We start from the raw sequence: 27,423 nt of genomic DNA, 5'->3' as shown, positions 1-27,423 counted from the left end.
GTTCTGCCTTCAGTTGCTTCCTCTGTAACTGCTGTTGTTGGGAAGTGCAGTTGGCTCCACATTACAACAATCTTGACAGTCAATCAGCTCAACCTGCCCACGTGGATGCTGAAAAGCCAAGACAAACTGCAGAATTGATTGTACGGTTGGCACACACTAGACAAACCCAATAAACTCAGCTCATATTTTCCCAGGGACCATTAACTGTCAAACTAATGACAAATATAATCCCACTTATTGCCTGGTATTACAGCTTGGCATAGATTCCTTGGTGCTCTGCCACAGTTCAAGTGTTCGTAGCCTTTCTGAAACCTCGAAGAGACGGATTTCTAAATGAAGGGATGGAAAAATAGCTCACGGCTTACATATTTGTTATTGTTTCACATGAAGAGAAGTATTCATCTCCAGGGCTTGGCAGGCAGTGGACTGGTTTACCATTCATGTGCCATAGTGCTCTAGTGTTTCCACTCAGGAAGTAGAATCTAAAAGGAAAGCAGAACAGGCCATGTGCTACCTGGTACTCCATCATAGCTGTCTAAAAATAATGAGAAATCTATCAAGTCTTAAGTGGGCCCAGTGAGGGCGCTCAGCAGAGAGCTCTACGGAGTCACTCTGACCTGAGCTAGTTGTAGTTTACCGTGTGACAAATTGTGACAAGTAAAAATAAAATCTGTCTTTATGAAAGCAGCCATCCTTTATCAGCAGTTCCCAAGATACACTTGTATTCAAACGCCTCACACATGCATTAGTTCCCATGTGGATGAAGGCCGTACCTGATATTCGAGCAGTTGTATTGACATTATGGGACCCCGCTGACCTGGTTTGTTAGTGCACGGACAGTAACGCACAATCTCTCTTGAAAGCAGAGCATTGCTTCAGTGTAATGAGTCAGGCTGATATGAGGTGCAGGAAGCGTAGAGGAACCAGCAGCAGCTGATAAGAGAGAATGATAAACCTGGGAGAAAAACAGACAGACAGCTGTGATGGAGAGATAGACGGGTACATGGCAAAGGGCGTACAGTAAATGAGGGAGGATGGTGGACTGCTAAGACGGAAAAAACACAGGCACGGCCGAGCAGCACTAAAGAGGAAATAAAGCAAAATGAGTTTTTACCAGCTCACTCGCCTCTACTTGTAATGATAATGTTCTCTTTCAATCAAGAGTGACTCTAGGGACGGACAAGATGAGACAGTGTGACCTCTGATACAATGGTCCTTGCTGGGTAGGCAAACACAACATGGCTGCGGATCAATTTTTGCTCTGTTAACCACAATCCAAGGTCAACTAAGATGGGAAAGGGAGCAGAGGGAATCGATCTCTTGTGTTTGCGGAGCAGCAGACCATGACTCCAACTACTCTTGTGGTGCACCAATCTCATTTCTCTTTAAAACCCTTTACAGTTGCAGTTGGTCTAAAAGAAAGATAAATCTGATTACAACTAATTTAATAACAATATTGAATTAAACTGTGCACCAAGAGGCATTTTATGAGCATGATTGACAAGCGACATCTGATCGTAAAGAAAAACCCACTTACAGCGTCTCCAGTGCTGTGCATATGAAGCCATTAGTTGTTACAGTTGAATTCCCTGCCTGGAGGCACAACAGCAACCTCCTTTAATGAGCCATTTAAAAGTTAAAAAAAATTCTCCAAAACTATACATACATAAATGTATCTGACTGTTTCTTGGCCAGGCACAGTGACTTGTTAAGTAGTGTGGGTGGACTCTTTAACCTTAAGGGCGGAGCCAGGCTAACTATTCGCCCCTATTTATGTCTTTATGCTGAGCTAAGCTAACTGGCTCCTGGCTGAAGATTCATATTTACTTTACAGGCATAAAAGTGGTATACATCAACTCATCTTACTCTCGGGAAGAAAGCAAAGAAGCAATTTTACTCAAATTTCAAACTGCCTCTTATGAGGACCTGATTTAATCGCACATAACATCCAAGAAGTAATATAATGAATGTTGGTCCAAAGATAAATATGTGACATTATCTACCGACAAGGGGAAATCTTCCTTTTTTACATGATGGAGTAAAGTTAGTGGAGTAAAGAGACTCGTTTTATCTCATTGAGTGAGTGTTTATTAAGTTCATGTTGGACATAATCAGTACAAAAGTAAAGTAAAGTTCAAAATCGCTTATTCTGTCAAGATTATCTGAGAGTCTGTTGTTGAAATGGATTTCAGCAAAACACAATACAAGGGAGATTCTGTTGTCAAATAAATAATTATTGAAGTGACCTACCAGTGTGTGAGTGGTGAAAACAGTCATGCACCTGGTATGGTGGGAATAGCACTCAGAACATCTCACTTTAAAAAGTATAAATAAATATTTCCAGTGAATAATCAAAACGTATGTTCTTGATTATTCATGATTGTTCTTGATTTCAAAAAGATGTTTACTGCATAATGCCTTTTAAAAAACTGTTAAAAAATAATGAGCAAGCCAATCTTAGTCTCAGGGGAAAGTAACAGCGTCCCAGAGAGGGACGTGAACCAAGTCGGCTTGTAATGAACTTAAAACAGACAGAAACAACATAAGATACTGACAACACAAAGAATCATTCACTTGGATCATCTCACTGTTTTTACATGGATCTAACAGTTATGCTGAAACCGAGACAGCCAGCCTGACAGCACAGACATCTTGGATCTAAGCAAGTGTTACACCCCTGTAAACAGGGGGAGAAATAATCACGAGAGTGATTTGGTTGTTTCCATCAATAAAACTTTACTGGAATGACTGTGTACATTCACAACAATAATCAACATACAGTCATATATATACACATCTACATATTCCCTTAACAACATGGCGGCTACACTAAACTAGCCGCAGCTAGCTACAGCTAATAGGAACTCACTCACACAGCGCAGCGCCCCACACACACACACACAACTCTAAAGTCCCAAAATAGATACACAACATTCTTCGGAAACATCCCACATCGATACTGACACGCTAACATCATCTATTAAACAACATACCTGTAAACAGGGGGAGAAATAATCACGAGAGTGATTTGGTTGTTTCCATCAATAAAACTTTACTGGAATGAGAAGACCGCGAATTTCCCCCTGAGATATGTACGGGCGCAGACCAAAGCAATCGAGCCCAGACTCTAGAACAAAACGGTCTCAAATAATTTAAAATACTTCTCAAACAATTCAAAATTATCTCAAAACGATCCCTCCAACACATGCCGTATTCCATAACAGACAGACAATGAAATCAAAACATCTTTAACACAGTTGTATACATTTATACCACAGCCTGTCAAAGGATCAAGACTGAAGTAATCGACTCCAGATTTAAAACGATCTCAAATCATCTTTCAACTTGTCACACTCTCCCCTACCAACTAAATGTCGTCCCGACATTCACTCAACATATTTTTTTTTTTTTTTTTTTTTTAGAGACATCGATGTCTTTCATAAACTTGACGCTGAAGATCGTCTTCTGCAAGCTGGTGCTTGAACAAAGGTCAAGGGTCACGGCTCAAATACAGTTCATATTTACAATTTGTCGATTGTCCCTTATAAACAGTCCATAAATTGTCCTTGGAAACAACCTGAAAGAACAGTCTACAAAAAGTCCATGGTTCTTCTGTCGTATTACTGTTCTTATTGTACATACATACAGGGTGGCTGAAGGTGATATGGCTGTAAGGGTGACCACCACGGGACCACTCCGGGTGTAGGGTAGATCGGTAACAGCAGTGGTGGTGACTGTATGCTGTAACATGAAGGGATACCAAGCTGATCATAGGTGATGCGTCTTGGTGGATGTCTCTCTCTTTGTGGAAGCTGGTAGATCGGTTCTCCAAGTTCAACACTTGATGATGGAGAGGGGGCATTTGGTGAGCAAGCATCAGACAGATTTTCAGCAAGTGTGCTGACCTCCTCCAGCTGATCTCCATCAGAAGGCTGTTCCGGCATAGCAACAGGGGCTGTCACTCTGACTCTCTGTTCTACCGGTGGAGGCCCATGTTCAGGCTCCATCTCTGATTCTGCAGGCAACGTGGACGCCTGAAACGGCCCATGGTAAAGGTCATATTCATCTCCACTGTCTCCAGACTCTTGCGGCTGCGATGCGAGCTGATGTCTTTTTTTCTGTTTGCCTTTGTCATTCTTTCTCACTTCTGGTTGTGTCTCAAAAGGTAAATGGTCACAGGACATGAGCAGATTTCTGTGCAGGATCCTGGAGCGTCCCTTACCCTTTTCTGGTCTTAATTCATAAATCGGCAGGTCAGACCCCATTTGTCTCACTACTGTATGAACAGTGTCTTCCCAATAGTCACGCAGTTTTCCTGGTCCTCCTCTTGGGGTCAGATTTTTGATCAGAACCCGCTCACCAGGCTGTAGCACTGAGCTCCTCACTTTTGAGTCATAATGTTTTTTACTCCTTTCAGCAGTTTTTTTAGCATTGTCATTTGCAATGACATATGCTTCCTCCATACCTCTTTTCCATTTCTCCACATAGTCTCGCTGGTCACTGGAACCTGACTCTGTGTACAATCCAAACAGCAGATCAACTGGAAGCCTTGGTGATCTTCCAAAAAGAAGGTAAAATGGTGAATAACCTGTCACTTCACATCGGGTACAGTTATAGGCATAACACAGCTTGTTAAGAGACTCCTTCCAGTTTGCTTTCTGTGTTTCAGTCAGTGTCTTAAGCATCTGCAACAAAGTCCTATTCATACGCTCCACTTGACCATTTCCCATCGGGTGATAGGGTGTCGTCCTAGATCCCGCCATGCCACTGAGTTTTTTCAACTGAGTGAACAATTGATTTTCAAATTCTCTCCCTTGGTCATGGTGGATGCGAGAGGGGAACCCAAACTTCAGGACAAAGTCGTTGAAGATAAGATTTGCAGCAGTTTTTCCTGACTTTGAGGTCGTGGCATACGCTTGAACAAAACGTGTGAAATGGTCCACAATCACCAGGATGTACTCATATCCACCTTTGCATTGGTCGAGATGTAAGAAATCAATAGATACGAGTTCGAAGGGCTGTGTTGTTACAATGTTTGTCATGGGAGCTCTTGTTTCATGGGATGGTTTTTTTTTCTTGAGACAGGTACAAACTTTAGTTACATAGTGCTCAATGTCAGATTGCATGTATGGCCAGAAGAAGCGGTCTCGTATGAGAGATACAGTGCGGTCTGCACCTTGGTGTCCCATGTTATCGTGCAGCTCTTCCAGCACCTTTCTTTTGTACTGGTCTGGCAGGACCAACTGCCTACGGGCTCTGGTAGTTCTGTACAAAACACCATCAGTGTCAATTGTTAATTTGTCCCATTCTCTGAACAGACATTTTGTTTTGGCACTGAATGTTTTTAGCTCCTTAACAGGGGGTTTGGAAACTGACAGTTTGCATTCTAGCAATGGACAGATATACGGGTCAGATTTTTGTGCTTCTCTTAATTTATCTTTTGGAATGGGGTTGACTGATGCTGACTCATCTACAACTGGGACTGACATGGATGCAGCTGAAAATGACAACATTTCCGGAGACTTTCCTTGTACCTCAACTGCTTGGATCGTGGCAGAGATGATATCAGGTGGCAGCTCTTCAGAACATTCTCCCATCAATGATTCTGCATCCAGTGGCATCCTTGACAAAGCATCTGCATCCCCGTTTTCTTTTCCTGGCCTGTACTTTATTGTAAAGCAGAAGTCGGCCAACTCTGCAACCCACCTGGAAGTGGTTGCGTTCAATCTTGCAGTGGACAGGATGTATGTCAGGGGGTTGTTATCGCTGTACACAGTGAAAGTTGGAGCATAGTACAAATAATCACGGAATTTGTCAGTGATTGCCCATTTCAAAGCTAAAAATTCTAATTTTCCAGCATGGTAGTGGTAGTTCTTCTCAGCTGCTGTTAATGAACGGGAGCCATAGGCAATAACTCTCAGCTTGCCATCTTGCTTTTGATAGAGGACTGCTCCCAAGCCTTGGTGTGACGCATCTGTGTGTACAATAAATGGCTGATTGAAATCAGGGAAGCCCAACACTGGTGGGTGAAGCAAACAGTCGATTAGTTGTTCAAGTGCCTGCTGGTGCTGATCAGTCCATGTGACTGGCTTGTTAGAGGGCACAACATGGCTCACTTTCTTTGTTTTGAATTTTTTTACTTTTCCAGCGGCTTCGTTTGGATCTGCTTTCAGGAGGTCATACAGACAGCTCGCTTTCTTGGAGAAGTCTTTGATGTATTGTCTGTAGTAGGTGAGTAGACCAAGCATTTTTCTGAGCCGACCCACAGTCTGTGGTCTGATATCTTTCAATGCTCTGACTGCTTCAAAATCTGCTGGATCTACTTTACTGCCCTCTGCAGACACAATTCTTCCCAAATAACGGACCTCAGGTTTAAAGAGATCACACTTACTTGGTTTTAGTTTAATGCCATACTTTCTTAGACGTTTCAGCACTTTCCGCACATCATCCACATGACTTTCAAAGTTCTTACTGTAAACCAGTGTGTCGTCCAGATAAGGGATGCAGATGTTATCACGGAGCCCTTCCAAACATTCCTCCATACAGCGCTGGAAGGCAGCAGGGGCGTTCATGAGGCCAAAGGGAATGCGTATCCACTCATAAAGTCCCCACGTTGTAACAAAAGCTGTCAGTGGTCTGCTCTCTTCGGAGATGAATCCTTGGTGATAAGCTTTTCCCTGGTCCAAGAGGGAGAACCAAAAATTACCACCTAAACTGTCCATGATGTCTTGGACCCGAGGGATAGGCTGGCGGTCAGGATGTGTCTTCCTGTTCAGGTCTCTATAGTCTATACACAACCGAAGGGTGCCATCCTTTTTTCTAACACACACGACAGGTGAGGAATATGAAGAATTAGACTTTCTCACCCAACCCTGTGCTATTAGATCATGGAGGTAACCTTTCATCTCCTGGTAAAGTGGTTTTGGCACTGATATATATGTACGTTTGACTGGTTCAGGGTCTTTGAGAGAGATGTTCATTTGCAACTTTTCAATGCAGCCGATGTCATTGTCTGACCTTGAAAAGGAATGACACTCTTCTCTCAGCATCTGTCTAACTACCTGTCTTTGACCTTCATCTAAGTGACTTACATCTACAGGTGGATCCCACTGTTCAATAGTATTACAGGGAGTTTGGGTGCTAGTGTAATTCACTGTAACTGGTGTGGCCACTTTTTCCAAGGTTTGGGCAGGCATCACAGTCAGAATGGTTTGTACTGTTCCAATTACAGTGCGCCCAAACAAAACAATGTCATGATCAGTTGGGTTAGCAACATCAGTTAGAATGACTGGTAAACCACCTTTTCTGACTCTAACTAGTGTGTCGTAGAACTCAAGACCATCTGGCCACCCGGGGTTCAGGTCTGGCTGAAATAACAGTCATGTCTTCAATGAAAGGCTGGACAGCTACACGACACTCTATCTGAATGCTACTGTGTTTTGGTACTGTAACCCTCTCTTTCATTGTTTTCACTGTATACTCGTCTACCTGCTCTACACTCACAGCCTGTATAAAAGCTTTCACCTTATTTCTTCTGAGACTTGGGAAAGCCTTCCTCACAGCACTGTACTTCTTAGTCTTCTCAGTCTTTGCCAGTATGTGTTCAATAACATTGAAGCCTATGATGGGACGGGGCAGGTGACAGCCTTTCATCACAAGCACGGGAACGATCAGTTCTTTCCTTTGGTCGGTTTCCGAGGCTAGTCGGAAAGTAGTCTCAATCCATCCCAGATAAGGCATTTCCATTCCATTTGCAGCAGTCAATGTTAATCCATCCGGTGAGTCAAGGAGTTCTGAAACATCTCTAAGTCTCACATCAGGTAAGTATTCAGTTTTCCATCTTTCATCAATGATTGACACTTGTGAGCCTGTGTCCCATAAAGCTTGAAGCTGGTGACCGTTCAGGTAACATTCAACAAAACACTGCTTGCCAACTAGTGAGGTGACTTTGTGGGAGTGGCCAATTGGAGAAAGGGGTGGCAAATAGTGCACTCTATTGTCTTTGTTGGGAGACTTTTCCCTTTTAGTTGTCAGGTGAGTGCATCTTATCCGATGTTTAGTCCAATGTTGTTTTTGACATGCTCTGGAACAATACATCGTCTCTTTACAGGATGAACATTGTTTCAGCTTCTTCGGTGAACTCAAACCGCTACAATTTGCACATTTCTGGGACATGTCACTGGCGATGGTTAACACTCGTCCCGCAGGGGTAACCATCTTCCGTTTAAAGGGGCCTCTCTTGATGGTCTGGCTATTCTATTTTTACATCCAGCTTGGAAATGTTCTCCACTTCCACAGTGATAGCAGTGCGTACAACGTTCCTCTGACCCTGCCTGCTGGCAGACAAAACACCTCCTTGGAACATAAGCAGGGCGGTTGGTGTACAGGTGAGGTGGTTGCTGGGGGTGAGTTGAAGTGGGATGTTGGGGCTGGCGGTGGCTGCTATGATACTGCTGTTGTGACATATGAGGCTGGGGGTCCCTCTCTAGCCTTCTAACTGGTAGTGCATAGGGCTGTGACTGAAACATAGGCTGCTGCAATGTCTCTTTAATCTGAGCTATTTCGGCACTGAGGCCTTTAAGAGAGGCAACACCTGTCCTCAGTTCTGCTAATTCTGTTAACCACTCAGGGGAAACTTTTGTTTTAGCTTCCTTTACAGGATTTTTTTCAAAAGGCGGGTCTTCTGACTGGACTACACTAGCGCTTGTAGCTAACTGTGGAGAGCTGAATCTCTTTTTGTTTCTTCTTTCAGTCTCATTTGCACAGGCCATGTTTAACCTCTCCAGCAACATCTCATCTGAGGTGTCAGTATCTAACAAGAGTGGCTGCATATCTATCTTGATACTGTCATTCTGGAGACCAGTAAGTACTGTGTGTAAACACATGCGCTGAACTAGAGCTGGGTCATACTTAAGCCCTGATTCTGACTCTTGGGACGCAAACAGCACTTTCTGCCTTAGATCTAAAGCCCGCATCAGGAAGCTTTGAGGGGTCTCTTTGCTATGCTGTGCTTCGGAAGCTAGCTGCTTGTAAAGCTCTGTTGCGGTCTTTTCTTGAAAATGCGAGCGCAGGATGCATCTAAGAGTGGGAAGGGTAAGGTGGGATTTTCCTTCCAAGTAGCTGCGTAGCTGTGAGCCAGGAGAAATAGCCCTGATTACAGCGTCTACTATTTCTATCTCAGGATACCCTCTGGTTAGTCCATTCTCAATCTGGTGAGCCAGACTGGAAAATGTCAGTTTATCTTTCTGGCCTGGTTCGCCAATTTGACCAGCAATTTTTAAATCTTTGCGCCAGTATGTGCTCTGCGGTGGCTGAGCACTGGCTAAGGGCTGCCTGTGCACTTGTTGGCCGACAGGGATTTGGGGAATAATTTCTTTAGCAGTAGTAGTCTGGTTGAATTCCAATCCTAGTTGTTGCTCCTCTATTGCTCTCCGTGTTGCTGCCTTCTCAGAAAGCTTGTTTTGTGACGCCTCCAAAATGTAGTCTTTTAGTAGCAACAGTTCAGACATGCCATCATCTTCTAGCTCTGCAATCTCCTCTCTTTCAAGGTGGTTTAGAATATGAGTCATCAATGACATGCGTGACTTTCCTTTAACAGCTGCTCTTTGTTTATCTGATAAGTTGAGAAAATCACAAATTTCGAGTAGATTGTCTTTGGTCAGGGTGGATAATGCACCTACTATTTCTTCCTGTAGCGCTTCCACGGTTGTCGTCATGGTGACAGGGCAGGATAGCTTTTAAACTGTAAAGGAGACGACTCTGAACTCGATGGTCTTTTCTGTCCCTGATGATCTCTACCTGGCCTCAGGTGACGTGTACTCATCCACCAGCTTCCAGCTCTCCTTAAACAGTAAACTTCCTTCACTGCAGCCTGCCTGGGTTGTAGTGTGGGGATTTAGCTGGCTCGGAATTTAGTGAACAGGTTGTGGACACTGGACATCTGAACAGCAATCCCAGCGGTGCCTCCAAAAATGTTACACCCCTGTAAACAGGGGGAGAAATAATCACGAGAGTGATTTGGTTGTTTCCATCAATAAAACTTTACTGGAATGACTGTGTACATTCACAACAATAATCAACATACAGTCATATATATACACATCTACATATTCCCTTAACAACATGGCGGCTACACTAAACTAGCCGCAGCTAGCTACAGCTAATAGGAACTCACTCACACAGCGCAGCGCCCCACACACACACACACAACTCTAAAGTCCCAAAATAGATACACAACATTCTTCGGAAACATCCCACATCGATACTGACACGCTAACATCATCTATTAAACAACATACCTGTAAACAGGGGGAGAAATAATCACGAGAGTGATTTGGTTGTTTCCATCAATAAAACTTTACTGGAATGAGAAGACCGCGAATTTCCCCCTGAGATATGTACGGGCGCAGACCAAAGCAATCGAGCCCAGACTCTAGAACAAAACGGTCTCAAATAATTTAAAATACTTCTCAAACAATTCAAAATTATCTCAAAACGATCCCTCCAACACATGCCGTATTCCATAACAGACAGACAATGAAATCAAAACATCTTTAACACAGTTGTATACATTTATACCACAGCCTGTCAAAGGATCAAGACTGAAGTAATCGACTCCAGATTTAAAACGATCTCAAATCATCTTTCAACTTGTCACACAAGTTATCACAAAACATCCAAGACGTAATATCAAAGGCATCTTTGACCCAGGCAGCAGGGCAAGATCCCACCCATTTGGAAATGTACCCGGTATGCAGTTACAGTTTTCTGCACGCTACACTGGGCTCTTTGTTCTATAGCAGACCAGGTTATTACAAAAATATACTTTTGCCTGGGAATACATCTTTATATGGATATAGCAGTTGTTTAATTTGTCTAGGAAACATAACAAAAGGAGAAAAACACATCAGAAAAATACCCAAAACATCACATATTGCTTCCTTATGTAAGGTCCAATCCCTCCATAAGATTAGGATGCTGACATTTAAACAGCATTCCTCATAAAAAGCCTTTGCCTGGACACTGAAGTCATATTGTGTTTCATTTATTGAATAAAACTTGCAGCACCTCAATAGAATATTCATATAATTATATTATGCTAGTGGTTACATTCCAGGAAGATAAGAAGAAAACAAAAACAAATTGTGTTTTTTCAGGCGAAGGTTTCATTTGCTGACATGGCCTGTTGTGGGTGTGCATCAACAGACCAATATTTGCAATTAATGAATAACGAATACACGATCAACAACACACAACGCCAATTTGCATTGTATTCTGGATTATGTCCAAAAACAGATAAGCTCCTTAAAAAGACAACCCTGGAAATCTTTTACAAGTTGAATAATTTAGTTCAGTCTCACCTTGTGAGAAGACGTACCTTCAAACGAAACAAGAAAGAGATTTACATAAGCTGTATCTTTCTCTTTGAAACCTCTGGACCCGGACAAAAACACAATGTGGCCCAGAGCACTGTTCCTACTTTGTTCTTGTCATCTGACGTCAAACTTTGAATATCTCCCTCCATGATTTCTTTGCTGTTAAAATTGGATATGAACACACTTAAAAAGGGCAAAATCCCGTTCCTGATGAAGCTCTGTTGTATTCTTCATTCTGATCCTTAATTATCTCAGTCAGGATACCCTGGTCCACCAGTAAAGATGGATGAGTATGAGTATAAAACCCCAAAAGGCGTAACTGTAACTTGATGGATCCTTTTCAGAGAACTATCTTAACATCCATTATCACTGAACATATATTAGATGAAGCCCAACACAGAAAAATCAAGACAATTTGAGGCTGCATCCCCTCGTCATCATCAACATCCTCATCATCAACTCGGTTTGTAAAACAAGCCTCACAAAGCTTCATCCTGAGAACAAAATACCAGTCTTGGAGACTTCTACACTCCCAATGAAAGTGATGCAGCAGCCATTGCACAAACAACATTTGTCCCAGAGTCACTTTCTTGGATGCAACATAGCATGAAGACAACCGCTTGGTCCCACAACTTGGAGGTACCAACACAACAGCCGGGCAATTGGCAAGTCACCCCCCTCAGGTTGTCCTCACACTGAGCCGTGTTTAATGACTGGGTAATTATATAAAGTCCTCAACAAGATAATCCTAACTGCTTGCCAACTCAGCCTCGAAAACATTCCATCAGTCATCGTGATGGGTAATTACAAGTAATGGACAAATAATGCTGTGCGGTGAACAGTGTGTGAAAGTGGCTTAACCAGGCTCTGTGACAGCCTCCCACAGCGATGGCATGTTCTGTGGAGGAAAAAAAGAAAGACATGCAGTGGCTGCTTGGAGGACGCTGACCTAATGCACCTGACACAAAGGCACTGGCTGGCTTCTCATATAAAAAGGCTTGTTTTTATTTAATAAAACAGCAAAGTGAAAAAAAGAAAAATGGGTTGGTTTCTGATTTACCAATTGAGACACAAATCAAATGAAAATAGAATAAACACTCAAATAAATCTCACAAGCTACCAACAGAATGTTTTGCCCTCCAAGTTTTTAATCCTCTGAAATTTCTTCACAGATGAAAGGAAGGAGATGGGACGATAAGACGGCAGTTGTGGAATAAAGTTGGAAGACAATTCCTCACCCAGAAGGAGAAAAAAAGCATTTCTAACAATGTGGTCTTGGAGGTTTGACATTTGGGAAGTGAGGGGCTTGAAATGTGAATGACTGCATTAATAAATCAATGAAGTGTGTCAAACCAAACATCAAAGCCCTCGTTGCTAGAGGATAGTGGCTGAGCAAGATGATTCATTGATGAAAGTGGTGAGCGAACACCGCAAGGCCAAGTTCAAGCCCTTAGGGGGTGAAAGGCACTAACTCCTGCATACCAGCGGTATAGAGTGCGTAAAGGTCTCACCCTTTGAGACTGTGACTTTTGACCCCGGCCGTGACGCGACTATAAACAAAACATAGACAATATTTCAGACTGAACTCTATTACACATTGTAGGAGCTTGAAATATGAGCCCTGCGAAGGAATGCAGCCCCCCTGACTTCAGACTGCATAATGGGCTGTGTTGTGACACACCGACTCTTCCACACATTCTCCTCAGGGGCTTCGGGAACATGCTTTCACTGCATGACACATACCCATGTTGTCAGGTGTTTCAAATTCTGGCCACAGAAGTCTAATCTAAACAGGAATATTAAATCCAGTCCATAATAAATACGCTTATAATTCCACTCAATAACTCTTACATTCAAAGACAAGTTCATTTTTACATCATCGGCGACTCCAAAAGCTCCTTTCAGTCCTTCAGATAACAGACACGCTTGAATGTCCAGAACAACCTGGAACATTATTTATAGAAGGTGAGTGACTTTAACTTATTTATAGGTGTGTGTGTGTGTGTGTGTGTGTGGGTGCGCGCGCGCGCGCGTGTGTGTGTGTGTGTGTGTGTGTGTGTGTGTGTGTGTGTGTGTGTGTGTGTGTGTGTGTGTGTGTGTGTGTGTGTGTGTGTGTGTGTGTGTGTGTGTGTGTGTGCTGCGTTTCCCGGCTCGCTGGAACCCAGCTTCACCCACCGGCTCAGTCACCCAGAAACAGTGACAAGATGAGAGCACGCTCCCCATGCTGCACGGGGTACTTTCAGGTTATTGATCAGGAAATAGCGCCACTAGAGTTGTACGATAGGACAAATACGTCAATAGGCTGGATCTGGGCCAATGTTTTTTTAATGGCCTGTGAACTGGTTTACCTAATGAAACGATCCACAAAGGATTCACAAAGCTGTCTTTTCATCACTGTTGCCATTTAAAAAACACAACTTTAAAATGGCTTGTTGTTTGTTCAGAAAAAGCCTAACACCACTGTGTAATACTTACTCCGTATCAAGTTAAAATGATATTGTTCTATTCTTTGAGTCAGTCTTTTCACAAAGTTTTCGATCATATCTGCTTACAATTGTGCTCATATCACTGCACTGGCTCAGAAAAACATTTCCCCTGAAGATATGCGTCACTCTGACAAAAGATGGTAAGAATACTATCGTCTTGATTGAATTCTGTGTTAAAGAAAAGGAGCTCAATCTGAGTGAGCTGCTTACACGCTGTTCCAATGCTCTTCCTCACAATAGGCGGGCTGAGGACTATGTTTCAGTTTACAGCACGGGGGAAAAAAAGGAAAAGATCCAAATTGAAATGGTGAGGCTGAACTTTCTGTGCACAACTTGTAGCCTCTGGCTAGGTTTTCCGTGGGCTGCATAATTAATGAGGTGATACAGGGACACTGGACTCTCTGGAGAGATCGAGATTAAAAGGGGGCTAAATGTAGAGAGATGGGAGAAACTCAGAATAAGGCTGAAGACAAAGAATTAAAGAGCAAGAGAGTAAGGTGTATGACAGGAAAACAGAATGAGGTAATTGGGCAGAGGCACAGAGGAAGGGTGGAAGGCATACAAACGAGGTGCTATACAGAGTCTTCCATATTGATATTTCCTCACAGTAACACCCTGGACTCACATCCAAAGTGAAAGATTCCCATGTGTGCTCAGTACGACTACTTGATGTGTTACTCTGCTGGGTTCTACAAGGCTCTCTGCTATTGCACAAGGTCAAAAGTGACGCACATGCCAATGTAGTTTACATATGTATGAGACAGCTGCCAATCAAACAACATTGGTCAATATTTACATTAAAATAGTATAGAAATGATAGATTCTCTAGAAAGAGATTTGAAAGAGTGATAAGAAGGTTTGAGTTACAAAAGTAGACTTTAAATATTTTACATTTCTAACTTATGAATTCAAAAAAAAAATAAGAAAAATGTTTGGTATTCTGTGTTCTCCTTGTCCTTCACGCTCTCTTTGTTCTGTCATGTCAAACCTCATCTCTTTAAAAGAACTCATTATCGAGGGGGGAGAAGTTCAAAGACGCTTAAAGAAAGCAATTACCACATACAAGTCGGACTGAAGGATTCCTCCGTGGTGCAGCGATGTTGCTGCTGGAGAGGAACAAACATGACGGCTTGGGGAGCTTTTGGATGTCCGTCATATATTTCTGTTTCATGTGACCTTAAAGACTTCTTTAGGAATCTTTATGATACTCACATCCAAAGCAAACAACAACAAAAAAGTTTTCCCGGATATTCTAATCCAGTATTTCAAACTTTTGTTATTTCCATTGTGAAAAAGTGCTGTTGTGACAGAAGACTGGGATAGGATCAGAAAGTATTGGTTTGGCCTATCGCAAAAAGCAGAGTTTCTCTGTGAGGCGCTCCTCCTCGGGGGGAAATAGGGGTGGGGGTTAAAAATTGGAGTCTGATTGTCACATTTTTTAACTATGAATAAAGTATTCAGTGATAGTTGTCTGTAGAGTAGCAACGATTCATCTATTAGTTGTAAAGTATTCATTCAATGGCCAACTGTTTTGATAACCTATTAATCTGTTTAACAATTTTTTTATACAGAATACAAAAAGTATCTGATTCTTCTTAATGTAAATTTGCCAAAATGTAAACAAATATAGCCTAAAAATTAGGGGTCGGATTGTAGCCAACAGCTAACTAACTGACTCCCCGGCAACATTATATTTCCTGTTTACGTCCCCCAAAGCTTAATGAAAACTCATACCACTTATTTCTATTCTTTTTACAGTGTAGATATAGGCGTTAGGGAGACATAGCGGTCCCAATTATGTCCGAGCGACCACAGTGTCCGACTTTGAACACACCTGGCAAAGAGAGAATGATTCACGTTGGTGTACTATTTTCATTTAGAACAAGATGTAAAAAAAAAACATATTTAAAGGCTGTTATTGAAATAGCTTAATCTCAGGAGGACACAAGGATGCAATCTTGTGACCAATAATTGTTCAATATCCTCACAGTTGGCACGGCTTCTTGCCCTCTCTAGGATTGCATGGCCCGGACTCCACATCGTGCATTGAGTGTCCTCGTCAATGTCATGTGCTGAATTAACCGCCAACATAACAGCAATGGGGTGCAAACAGCTGCCTGCCAAATAGTGATCTGTTTACCTGTTGTCGTGCAGGCAGCAGACAATATAGATACCTTGTGTGATATCTTTAGCAACACATGACAAGACGAGCGGGAGGGCGCATGCCAACAAGATTACAGTAAGTGGGATGTCCCTTCACACTCATCTGTCTCCTCTGTCCTCCTCTGTCCATACAGTATGTGCAGTAACACATTATGCTTCTGTCCATTTATATCTACCAAACTGGCTTTTGCTAACACTTCATATCATACATCTTTTCTGATGGCGTGCTGTTATTGAAATATTAACTATGTACAGGAAAGACGGAATGGCACTGTTCACAGATGGCCTCTGTGCAACAACATAGTAATTAATGTCCTTGTCTATGCTTTTGGGAACGCGTTAATGCATCTGTGTTTCAATCCACAGGCTGCTTCCAGTGAGGTTGGACAACACAAAGCACAACGCACAAAACACAATCAGGCAACACATTCCCGCTGACAGAGACCTCTTCCTGTGTGCTATCTTCACGCTTTGAGATGAGACGTCTCATCACTATCTTATCATTATAAACTATAAAAAGAAATATACTATAAATATGGGCTGGTAATGGGCCACTTCATAATCAACAAGAATGCCTCTCAGTACCCCTTAACACATGGCTGAACATTATAAAGAATCATTTACACAGGGGGCATCTGAGAATATTTAAATTAAGTTTATTGCGATAACAGAATAAAAATACATTTCAATATTTATTTACAGAAATAATGGCCTGGTTTGTCTGCTCACGCCGATCATATTTAATCAGGATTAAAACCGATCTTTCGTAAGTAAGCTCACTATCAAAAGCTTTCTCATGGACTTAAACCGAAAATAAACTGAACTGCAAAAGGCCAGCGGAGGACCCTACTTTAACGAGATCAGGTCCCTGAAATGGCTTCCCATTTTTAGATGACAAAGAATGTAAGAATCTAAGTTTTGTAAGCACACTGTGCCACTGAGGCTCACTGATGATGGGAGGGATGTTAGATCAATACATGATCTACGTACCAGCTAAAGCAAGACACTTTCGAGGCAATTAAAAGTGGCTATCGCTATTAGCTACAACCTTCAGATGCCTTAAATGGCAGCAGGTGAGAGGTTTTTTTTTTTTTTACCATTAAATTAACTCTGATGTTCTATTTGGTGACAGATTCTTATAGGCCGGGTTATTCGGAGGTTTGGGTCACACACGTACAATCACTCTCTCACACACAAACACAAAAATACACAACTTTCTCATGTGAACGTTTATTAGCGGGGAAGAGGTTAACGCAGGGGTGGGCAATTATTTTTCCCCGGGGGGCCACATCAGGACAGAAAATATTGTGGAGAGCCGGGCCAATAGCCTGAACTCATTTATGAACTCTCCGCGACGGGGTTTGACAGGACTTCCCAGCATGCAGTTCTATGGTATGATTCTAGAAAAGGGAAACCTTGACTGAAGTTTCTATCCCTGACAGGTAAGTATAGCTCCGCTCAATGGGTTTTGGGCTACAGCTGTGAAAATGTTACTGCCTGATGACAGTTATGGCAATGTGCCGCCGGTTCAACGGAATGTCCGCCAGGCTTAATATTAATAATTATAATATATATATTTATTTTAGTTTTTTAAAATTAGAATAATTATAATAATCGGCGGGCCAGATTAAAATGCCCAACGGGCCACATAGGCGCCGCGAGTCGTATTTTGCCCACGCTTGGGTTAACGGATCGATATGTGAGACGGACGCTTTTATCGGCACTTAACAGCAACCAGTAATGATTCCCCTGGTAGCAGCAGTGAGAAGAGCGAAAGGCAGAGGACAAGGGGCAGAGACCGCTCATGCATGCCATTTGTGTGTGTGTGTGTGTGTGTGTGTGTGTGTGTGTGTGTGTGTGTGTGTGTGTGTGTGTGAGTAAGAGGTTTAGGGGAGTGAGTGTAATATCATGAAAACAGTGAATCTGAATTCTCTAACCACTCAAAGTCAGCTGACTAATGCAACCACTTTACGAGAAAACCGAAATTACATCTCATTTCAGTTTGATGACACATGGTTGTTGATTGCCCGTATCTACTACCTACCACCAAGCAAGAACATGCTGTAGAGCCTCATTTACACAAAAATAATGTGAGTCAAGCAAAAAGTCAGCACACTTAGTTTGAACCGGGGGGGATCAGCTGAAACAAAACACTAAAACAAACGCTCTGCCAGATTCAAACTCAAAGAAGAAAGATAACTGTGTCGGCTATTTAATGAGTGTTAGTGAATACACTCGCCATTCTTTAAACTCTTTCACTGATAATGGCAAAACAAGAAAAGTTGTGGCCTTGTGGTGACGACACGACTTGTGACGGTGAGCTGGTGGCACACACGTGAAACCGCAAACTCCGGCACCACAAATTAATGTAGTTTCTGTCGTCTATGAGTAAACAATGACTCAAACCAGATACAACAAACGAACCTCACTCGAATCCCCCGCGCACACACGCACGCACGCACGCACGCACACATCTTATTTCATCTTATTCCCAGGGGGCTATTATATTTTGCTCTGTGAGTGTGAATGCATGCATTCTTGTGGCTCACTAATCCTCAGGTGGTTTCACCTTCATGCCAGCGACTCATTTGTCTTCATTATCATCATACGGCGAGGAAGCAGATTTGTTTGGGCTCGTGGCAACAGTAATGTCTCGCTGTCCTGATATCAAAAACAACTTCACTACCTGGATGTTTGTCATGTCACCCTTCCACAGGACCAAAAATATTGTGAGGGAAATTGTATCCTGTGCCTCAATAAAGCTGCATTTCCCATATTTCCCATAAGACAGGTGAAAATTTGACTGATGGTTGCGCTTGCAGAGCTTTTAAGTGAAGAGTATGTCGATGAAAGGCATTTGTTTGATTCAGAATTTATGCAGCAAAATGCTAATGCTCTGAGCAAATCCCATCCTAAAACTTTCCACTGAGCTTTTGTTTGGGTAATAAATATGCAATTTCAAACCAGTTTGTGAGCAAAATGAAAATGGAAAAGCTTTTTAACCCATTCCTTTTCAGCACATGAGACGACAACACTGCAAGCAGAACAGAACCTCTGGCGGCATGACAAAGTCGGCACTAACACTATCGGACAGAGAACAGATTTTAAGGCCCAATTATAGTTGAAATTTCTTTTTTCAACTCCTGGCTTAGCCCTGCAAAACAAGGATAGAGCCGACCTAGCTTTGTAATCACAAGGCCAGTGTGTCACAAGTGTTTAAATGTTCACCTGATCAAAGTCTCAGATATTACTTCCTTGGCCTTTTTCGTTTCCCACACATCTTTACCTCAAAACAACACCCTTACACCTCGTCAACTGGAGGACCACCATGTCCGCACACCGAGACATCGGCTGCTGTGTTTTTACTATAGGAACACACATCAATTATAAAAACCCAGGAACAGAGCTGTTATTTCACTAATCACCACTTCAAAACAGGAATTGGATCTTGTGGAAAAAGCTGCCACATTATCACTAATTGCCTTCCAGCTGGCTGCGGAGCACATCACAGGTAGGACACACACACAACAGCTGACACATTCATGTAGTTCCCCTTCTCTCTGTGTGATACCCAAAACATTTTTGACCACCACGAGAGCAATTCATTACCCTCGCCATGGCCCTCTAAAGTCTATTGGTATGGAGATGAGTGTAGCAGAAAAGGTGAGACGCATTAGTGAATCCCAAGATGAGGAGGCTGCTTCTGTCAAATCAAGTAAGGGCCCCTTCTGTTTGGAAAAGGGTGAAGTGAATGGTAACATTGATAGGGGATGCAGATAGAAAACATCCAGGGGACCACTTTACAAAAATGGGACTCAGATGCATTCAGTCCAAATTCAGATTCACTGTCAAAATCAATGCATGCGTACCTGGAGTCAATACAGGTGAAAATACAAGCATGGAAAGAGAAGAGGAGGGGGGGCTGTGTGCGTGCTCTGGTGTGTCTCTACGTCGTGCAAGGCCGTAAGACTCCCAGCCCTATAATTACACACTGGTGGGAGTGAAGCTGATAACAGAGGCCCGAGGATATCAACGTCATGAAAGGAGAGGAGAGATACATAATAAAATGTTAAAAAGGGAGATAGTGCACAACATGATAACTTATCAAACACTGCCTTTTCTCACCGACACTGCTTTTCATTTCCTCCTTGATAGTCATCTAATGATCCCTAAAACTCATGGGCATGCGTATGTACACACACAAACACACACGCATACATACAAAGCTCCTTTAAAAGAAAAGCCACACACAGTGTTTTTACACTGACTATAATGATTCAATTATAACCCATGTAAGGCAATACTCATTCTCAGAACCGTCACGTAACTGCTTAACTGAGTTATCCTACTCATTAGAGCTAATCAGAGAACCACAACCGCGTTAAATATTAGTCTTTCTAGTGGCCACTGGTACAGACAGAAGTTGGATAGATTTCTTTTGGCCTTTTGATGCATTTTCATATGCCTCAAATGCCTTAACATAGCAAGTTATATCCTCTGTAAATGCAAGAAACAAACTGCCCATCACAAGCTCCCAGAACTCATCTTGGCAAAAAGAAAAATTCTAACCAACAGTTAATTCTTTTTTATATTATAGAAACCTACTTGCATAAAAGACAGCATAGTAGACAGCACAAGTTTCCATTAGAGAATAAAATGTTTGCTTGAAAAAAAAAGAGACTTACATGATTATCATAATTGTTGCTGTATCAATGAATCTTTTCAGCTCTGGGAAGACGTTTGGTGCATATTTGCAATAATTTGTGTGCATGTAATGCTGGATGAAAAGCACTCACAGCGGGTGAAACTAATGGACCGGTCAGTACCTCCTGAGTGACCATCCTCCAGATGACATCACAACAACAAAACATTACATATGGAGATAACGGTCCATGGAAATGGTGTTTCTTTCAGCATTGCAGAGCTTTGTTGCTATGGAGACAGGCCTCACAGTGAGAAAAAAAGAAAGTTAGAAAAGATTGTCCTTGAGGCGCGCTATTCAACACCGTTACATGCTGAATGCCCATAGCATATAGCACATTCCTCTCTACTACAGACCTGAGATCAGCCGCTCTTTCTCCACGGAAAGAACTGCACCATAAGTTTGCTGCAGCATACATATTATTATGATAACGCAGAGTACAGCAGATTTACTTCCTGCTTTGACAGTGCTTACTATAAATCAACTTACAGTTATTATTAAGTTACCTTACATTTCTCATTTTGTATAACCAAATTCATAAAATGTCTTTTTGGTATAAATTATAAATTAGCGAACTGGCCACACAGAGAGCACATCCCCTAACAGGTGTCTTTTTTTTTATAACTAACCCATTTTCATACAGTACAGGAGGCCTTGTATAGCTCTGTGCAATGAGAGCGAGGAAGCAGGCTTTCGGTCTGCACAGCGGGGAGGACGGTGTCAGGGACCTTCCATCATGGTATTGTCCAGACTCTGTTAAACCACCAGTGAGGCACCTCTCAGTGGAAACAACAGGACATTTACAGGCCTCTTGCTCTTTGCCATTGTGCACAAGAAGGGGATATTAGCATTTATAAGACTAGTAGTTATTCAGGAGATGCAACCCACCTCCCGGGAAACAACAGTGGAAAACAGTGAGGTTCAAAAGCTTTGCAAAGGAATCTTTGCTGTTGTTCCTAAAATGGCATTACTGCTTAACAAACCTTAATAAACAGCCTTGGAGTTTGCAGCAGTGTCTACTTTGCAGCACGATAGAGTAAAATGATTCATTGACTCATTGCGAGGAACTGCTCCATGTACTCCATGCTTTAAAGCTGGGGCTACTGTTTCAAGTGTGCAAGAGAAGAGCTGCTGAGTGAGTGCAGTGGCTTGAAGTGGGACTTTCTTCTACTTCTGTTTATTGAAAAACAAAACACGTGCCTCAAAGTAGCACGATTAGAGAAGTGGGAGTCACACAACTTCTGGGAAAACTGTTCTACCCTCTTAAACAGTATTTCCTCAAAGTGGAATCAGCTGACAACCAGGAGAGTTTCTGGTGGTCTCCAGCAAAAAACAAAAAAGGAAGGGAGGGGGATGGGGGATTAATATCACAGTGAATTTAATTGTTTTTTGGATGGCTGATCATTGATTTAATTGCTCCCATTTTGACTTTCCCCTTTTACAGTACAGTGTAGCCTGTTATGTAAATCTATAGCGGACCAACTTCTGCCTAACAACAACACGATCTGTGTCTTTAGTCTAGTTTGTATCTTACCTGTTAAGCGTTTTGACTTCGTATGACTTTGCTGTGTGCAATAACTTGTAAATAAATCCTTATCGATAACAATCAATGACGGCAGTTCACTCTAATAACTTATAGTGATTCCGACCGCACGTGGGACAGTCTCTAAACACAGCACGAGTGGAAAACCTGCAGCCTCCAAGTATACACAAGTAAACACGACAATCCAAAGTTAGCCTCATGAGAGCAAACACTACTGTTGTGAAGCCAAAGTACGTTTTAAAGTAGGCCCCCGATGGGATCCAGAAAAACAAAACCCAACTAAATAAAACGCCTTGTTTTCCGGGTACTCACCTGCGACACTAAAGGAATAAGCGTCTGCTCCACCGAGCGAGTTTTGATTTCCAGCCCGGAATCAAAGTTGCTGTTGCCGCACGGAGATGAAGCCATTCCCGCCGAGCTCTCCCTGGCTGACACACAATGCACGGCTGACTTTACTCAGAGCGTCTCTCTCTCGCTCCCTCTCGCCGTCTCGCAGCTGCAAGCTGCTGTTCTGGACTTGCTCCTGCACGCCGGTGATTTCTGAACCGGCTCCACGGTCGTTTGTCGAGTGCCTCTCCGCGCGCGTTGCTGTAATCCACTCCGGCTTGGCGCTTGTGCCGCTGGAACCGCTGATGTCCATGTAGTTTGCTCAACGCCGGCAGGGAGCAGACTGCAGCACACCGCTGTGGGCAACCGCACACACACGCACCGCGCCACGCACGTCTGGAGGGGTTTTTACTGCTGCTGGCTGCTCGGGTGCAACTCGAGGCTTTCCAAAAGTGCAGTTCAATATTTTGCTGATGATCAGGAACATCATTTAGATTTTTAATCCGTCTGTTTACCCACCAACAGCAGTTAGGTTATAGCTACAAGGTGAAACACTGTCAGACACAGTTGGAGAAAATGCATGTAAAAGATAACACCAGTAGTGCATATACCTGTCAAAGCACTGGTTCTATCTATCTATCTATCTATCTATCTATCTATCTATCTATCTATCTATCTATCTATCTATCTATCTATCTATCTATCTATCTATCTATCCATCCATCCATCCATCCATCCATCCATCCATCCATCTATCCATCTATCTATCTATCTATCTATCTATCTATCCATCCATCCATCCATCATCTCCATCTATCCATCCATCTATACATACATACTTGAAATGAGTATCCATTAAAACATACTTGTTATTATAAAATATAAGTGTACGTTCATAAACTGAATTGTATATATTTCATATTAAATCAGACACTGATGCCACAGTGCTGTGTGCTTTAGACGATGTTGTATGCAACGCTTTCCTCACAGCACAGCTCTGGTTTTATCCCTGAGACAAAAAAATCTCACATTATCCCCTGGAGTCTGAGAATCCCTTATCACCCTCTCAAAATACACATCAGATATGCCAATCAAACCTGGCTGCACCGAGCCACATGGGATGGCTGCAGAGTGGAAAACAGTTCCTGTCTTAAAAAGTTAGAGACTTTAACATGTATGTGTCTGGAGAAAGTATTAATTCCCATAATAGTGCCGTAGGTTTCCCAGGGTCCAAAAATGTGAAGTTGGCCCTTAAGATGACTAAAGTGGTTCCAATTTATTATTTAAGGTTTGAGTTGAAATCAGTAAAATGTCAAACAAAGGTCAAACAGCTCTTGTTTTGATTAAACAAATGGAACATGGAGAGCGGGCTGAAATTTTTGTCTGCTCAGACTCAAAGACATCCTCTGCAGACTGAATTGACTGCAACAAACTGTTTACGAAAGCTTAGCATGCCCATCAATAAAACCCATCATTTCAATTACAGATGTGCATTTGAGATGTGAATTGGTGAACATAGATGTGTTGTTTTTTCTGACAGATTTATTTTTCATATTGTAGAAGCAGAAGGATGAGATGCGAGATAAAGTTATACATCCCTGCAAGTTCTACTACACTGTTAACTATCATCAATGTGTGTTATTTGTCTGCACTAGAGGTTCTTTAAATGGTGCTGTCACACTGCAAAAGAAGAAAGTTTTAGCCTGGTGACACAATGTTCCTTTTCTTTTTTTCTTTCTTTTGTGACCAGGGCACTTATATCCACAATATAACTCAGAATGCTTTATGGCCATCTGGATGAGAGCATGACCAAACTATTTGTATTCTCAAGTGGCTTCAGTAGCTAGTTTTAACTTTTCTAACAAGTGAAGCCACTGAATGACATGTGGTGATGAGTAACAAACACTTCATATTACAAACACACCACAGGACTGAGAGCAGATATGGCTCATAAGCACTGTTAGTGAGGGCTTTTGCATGCTTTATCATCAACTATGGTGGCTGGCTCACACTCTGTGTCAGCAGAAGAGACAATAGTGTGTGTGTGTGTGTGTGTGTGTGTGTGTGTGTGTGTGTGTGTGTGTGTGTGTGTGTGTGTGTGTATGTGTTAAGGCTGTCTGCCGGTCTCAGGCTCAGCCAGTATTTATTTAAAACGCCAGAGCTATGCTTTAGTTTAACCCTCCCTGTTTACATAGGTTTCACTCTACACACACACACACACACACACACACACACACACACACACACACACACACACACACACACACACACAAGCACACACATGCACACACTGCATCATTATGAAGGCATGCAAGCAGTTTGGCTGCTATGTGCGGACAGGGCTGTGTTCCACTTTGATGAATGTTTCTACTACTAAGTAGATGATATGTGTATTTTTTTCTTGATCTTCTCTGAGGCTCTCTTCCAAGCGATTTGATAATAATGAACTCCACTTGGGCTACTTGCATTGTGTTGTATCAACTTGTGCTGGTTTAAATGACGTTAGTCACAGCAGATAAGTTCAAGACAAGAAGCATAATAAGATAAGAAATATACAACACATCCCAACCTACCATTTCAGTGGAAATAGTTTAGTCATCGTCGAGGCAAATTGCTTCCAATCCACAGGCACAAACAAACACAATAATACTGCATATTCACACTGAGTTTGTTCGTGCCACTCTCTTACTGTGAAACAGGCTTCTTTTTCCAAACAGTATCTAATTTGTACTGGAATATTCAATATTTGCTCCTCTGCCTCTAATCTCTTCCAGGCAGATTGCATTTTGACAATTTGGCGGAAACCCATACAAGCAGGAAGTCCTTTTTGTGTATTCTCGTCTGCACAGTCCGAGGGTACTCATTAAATAAAAGATACTTATGCATTGGGAGATTGTGTTGCTAGCAGCAGCTTCTCTCTCTCTCTCTCTCTCTCTCTCTCTCTCTCTCTCTCTCTCTCTCTCTTTATCTCTTTCTCTCTCTCTCATTCCTCCCTGTACACTGACTGCAATTGTGGGGCACTCAGTCATATTTCCCTGTTGGATACTGAAATGTTGCATTCAAAGTGAGGCATTTGGTTGAATATTCAAGGACACCTGTCCCCTTGCATTTAAAAATGTAATACAATGTCTCTCTTGGGTAAACTTTGTATATGTATATACACTGTTTTTGATTATGTCTCTCTTCATATTGTTTTCCAGAAGTTTGTGTTTTGTACGTGGTAGATTAACGCTTCATGTTTTGTTTCTAGTTTTAACACCACATTTCACACATAAACACGAGCCTCTGGAGAACCTTGAGCCTGTAGGTCAAATTAACTGGTTTAAAAGAAATACCTGCACTAGTGTAGATTTGACAGAGGCCTGCAACTGAACTCACTCACTTACAAAGTTACAGTGACTGGAGAGGCCCCTCTGAGAGAGAGGAGGTCAAACTGAGTTGAAGAGCCCTGCTTGAGTATTTAGTTGACTTTACACAGTTACTGACTGACCCTGAGTTCTTTTAGCTTCAGGGGTTGTTTCAATGTTAGATGAGTTTAATCGGTTTAATCATTTCTTACAGGCGTGTATGTTCATATGCACTCAGTCAGGAAGAATTGCATTGCTTCCAGTGCAAAAATATACACATCACAGAATTACCCATGTTTTAATTTGGTCAAATATAATAACCAAAGCAGCAGTGCTAATAAGGATCATTTGTCTGTCATGTACGTCTTGCTTCCGGCCAAAATCCTCAAAACAAGGTTGCAGCAATGTGGCACATAGCAGACACTCATCCTAGTAATTTTGGCTTTTCTGCAGAACATGTACACAGTTATACAGTTACAAAATAGTTTTTTACCTGAGATGTCAAAATATCCTTGTTATGTATAAGAAAATGAAAAACTTTAAACTCCCACACAATAATATAGAATTAATAGAACAACTGAGGGGCAATTTATTATCCCTCAAACCCTTGAGTATAACGTTCAGTTATAGTTATTTCAGAGCTCTTTAGGCATATTGAGTTACTGAGTGCTCGGTGGCACCATGTGGCACAATTCTTCTACTCTTTTCTCAAAATATTGGAACATAGGATGGGATCCTCTAAATAAACCTTCTCTCTCATGCAATGACTTATTACATTTACCCAAACTAATCCTGCATTGTGTAAACGAGTACAGAGATTTCACAAGAGCAAGATGAATACAGCAGTACAGATATAATAGAGATGTTTTTCAGAGACGCAGCTGTTTGGCTACATCCCAGCTATCACCTAACTGCCACTCCTGAGATGAGAGCCATAGACACATGGGTATCCTCCACAGAGAGGTCGTCTCACGCCAAGTCTGTCTAAATCTTGTCTAGTGTGAGTGAGGAGGGACAACAATAGCAATATAAACACAATCTATTTCCTCCCCAAGTGTTGGTGACAGTGCGTCTATTTTGTCTTTGCCACGCACATACGCCGTAAGTCTGCATAGCCAGAGGCTAGCCAAAAACGACCCAGCCTCCCCTTCTTCCACTTCTCACTTCCTCAAAGGCTCTAGCTTCATTTCCTTAGCTACATTGTCATTTATCATATTGTCTCAAGGGTTCACAGATGCCATCACATTTTATCTCTGATCTTGTCAAATGGCCGCCTAGTATCTCCTTGTGACAAAACTGTCGCCTGAACCATGAAATCCATAAGGCCCAAGGGCTTTTTTTTAACAAGCAAGGCTGGTTGGCAGCTAGCTCAGCTGCGACCTGTCACCCTCAGTCACTATTTGCAAAGGGATAATACAGTCTGACAGAGCAGTACTTGTATAGGCTATTGTAGCATCTTGATTGTTAATGGAGCAATTTC

The 27,423-nt window shown here is 42.2% G+C and overlaps 1 protein-coding gene across 1 annotated transcript in view; it reads right to left on the bottom strand.

Moving 5' to 3' along the window:
* ctnnal1 (catenin (cadherin-associated protein), alpha-like 1) overlaps nt 1-22,918 on the bottom strand; it is a 51,665-nt gene extending 28,747 nt beyond the window's left edge. The window contains exon 1 of the mRNA XM_068576041.1: nt 22,582-22,918. Coding sequence (XP_068432142.1) covers nt 22,582-22,677 — 96 coding nt within the window. The 5' untranslated portion in view covers nt 22,678-22,918. The remainder of the gene's footprint in view (nt 1-22,581) is intronic.
* Nucleotides 22,919-27,423: the final 4,505 nt, after the last annotated feature.

The sequence above is a fragment of the Clinocottus analis genome, unplaced genomic scaffold, assembly GCF_023055335.1.
Source record: "Clinocottus analis isolate CAN_PGR_092001 unplaced genomic scaffold, fCliAna1.0.p SCAF_14, whole genome shotgun sequence".
NCBI classification, from domain to species: domain Eukaryota; kingdom Metazoa; phylum Chordata; class Actinopteri; order Perciformes; family Cottidae; genus Clinocottus; species Clinocottus analis.
This window is presented reverse-complemented; position numbering and strand designations above follow the sequence as displayed.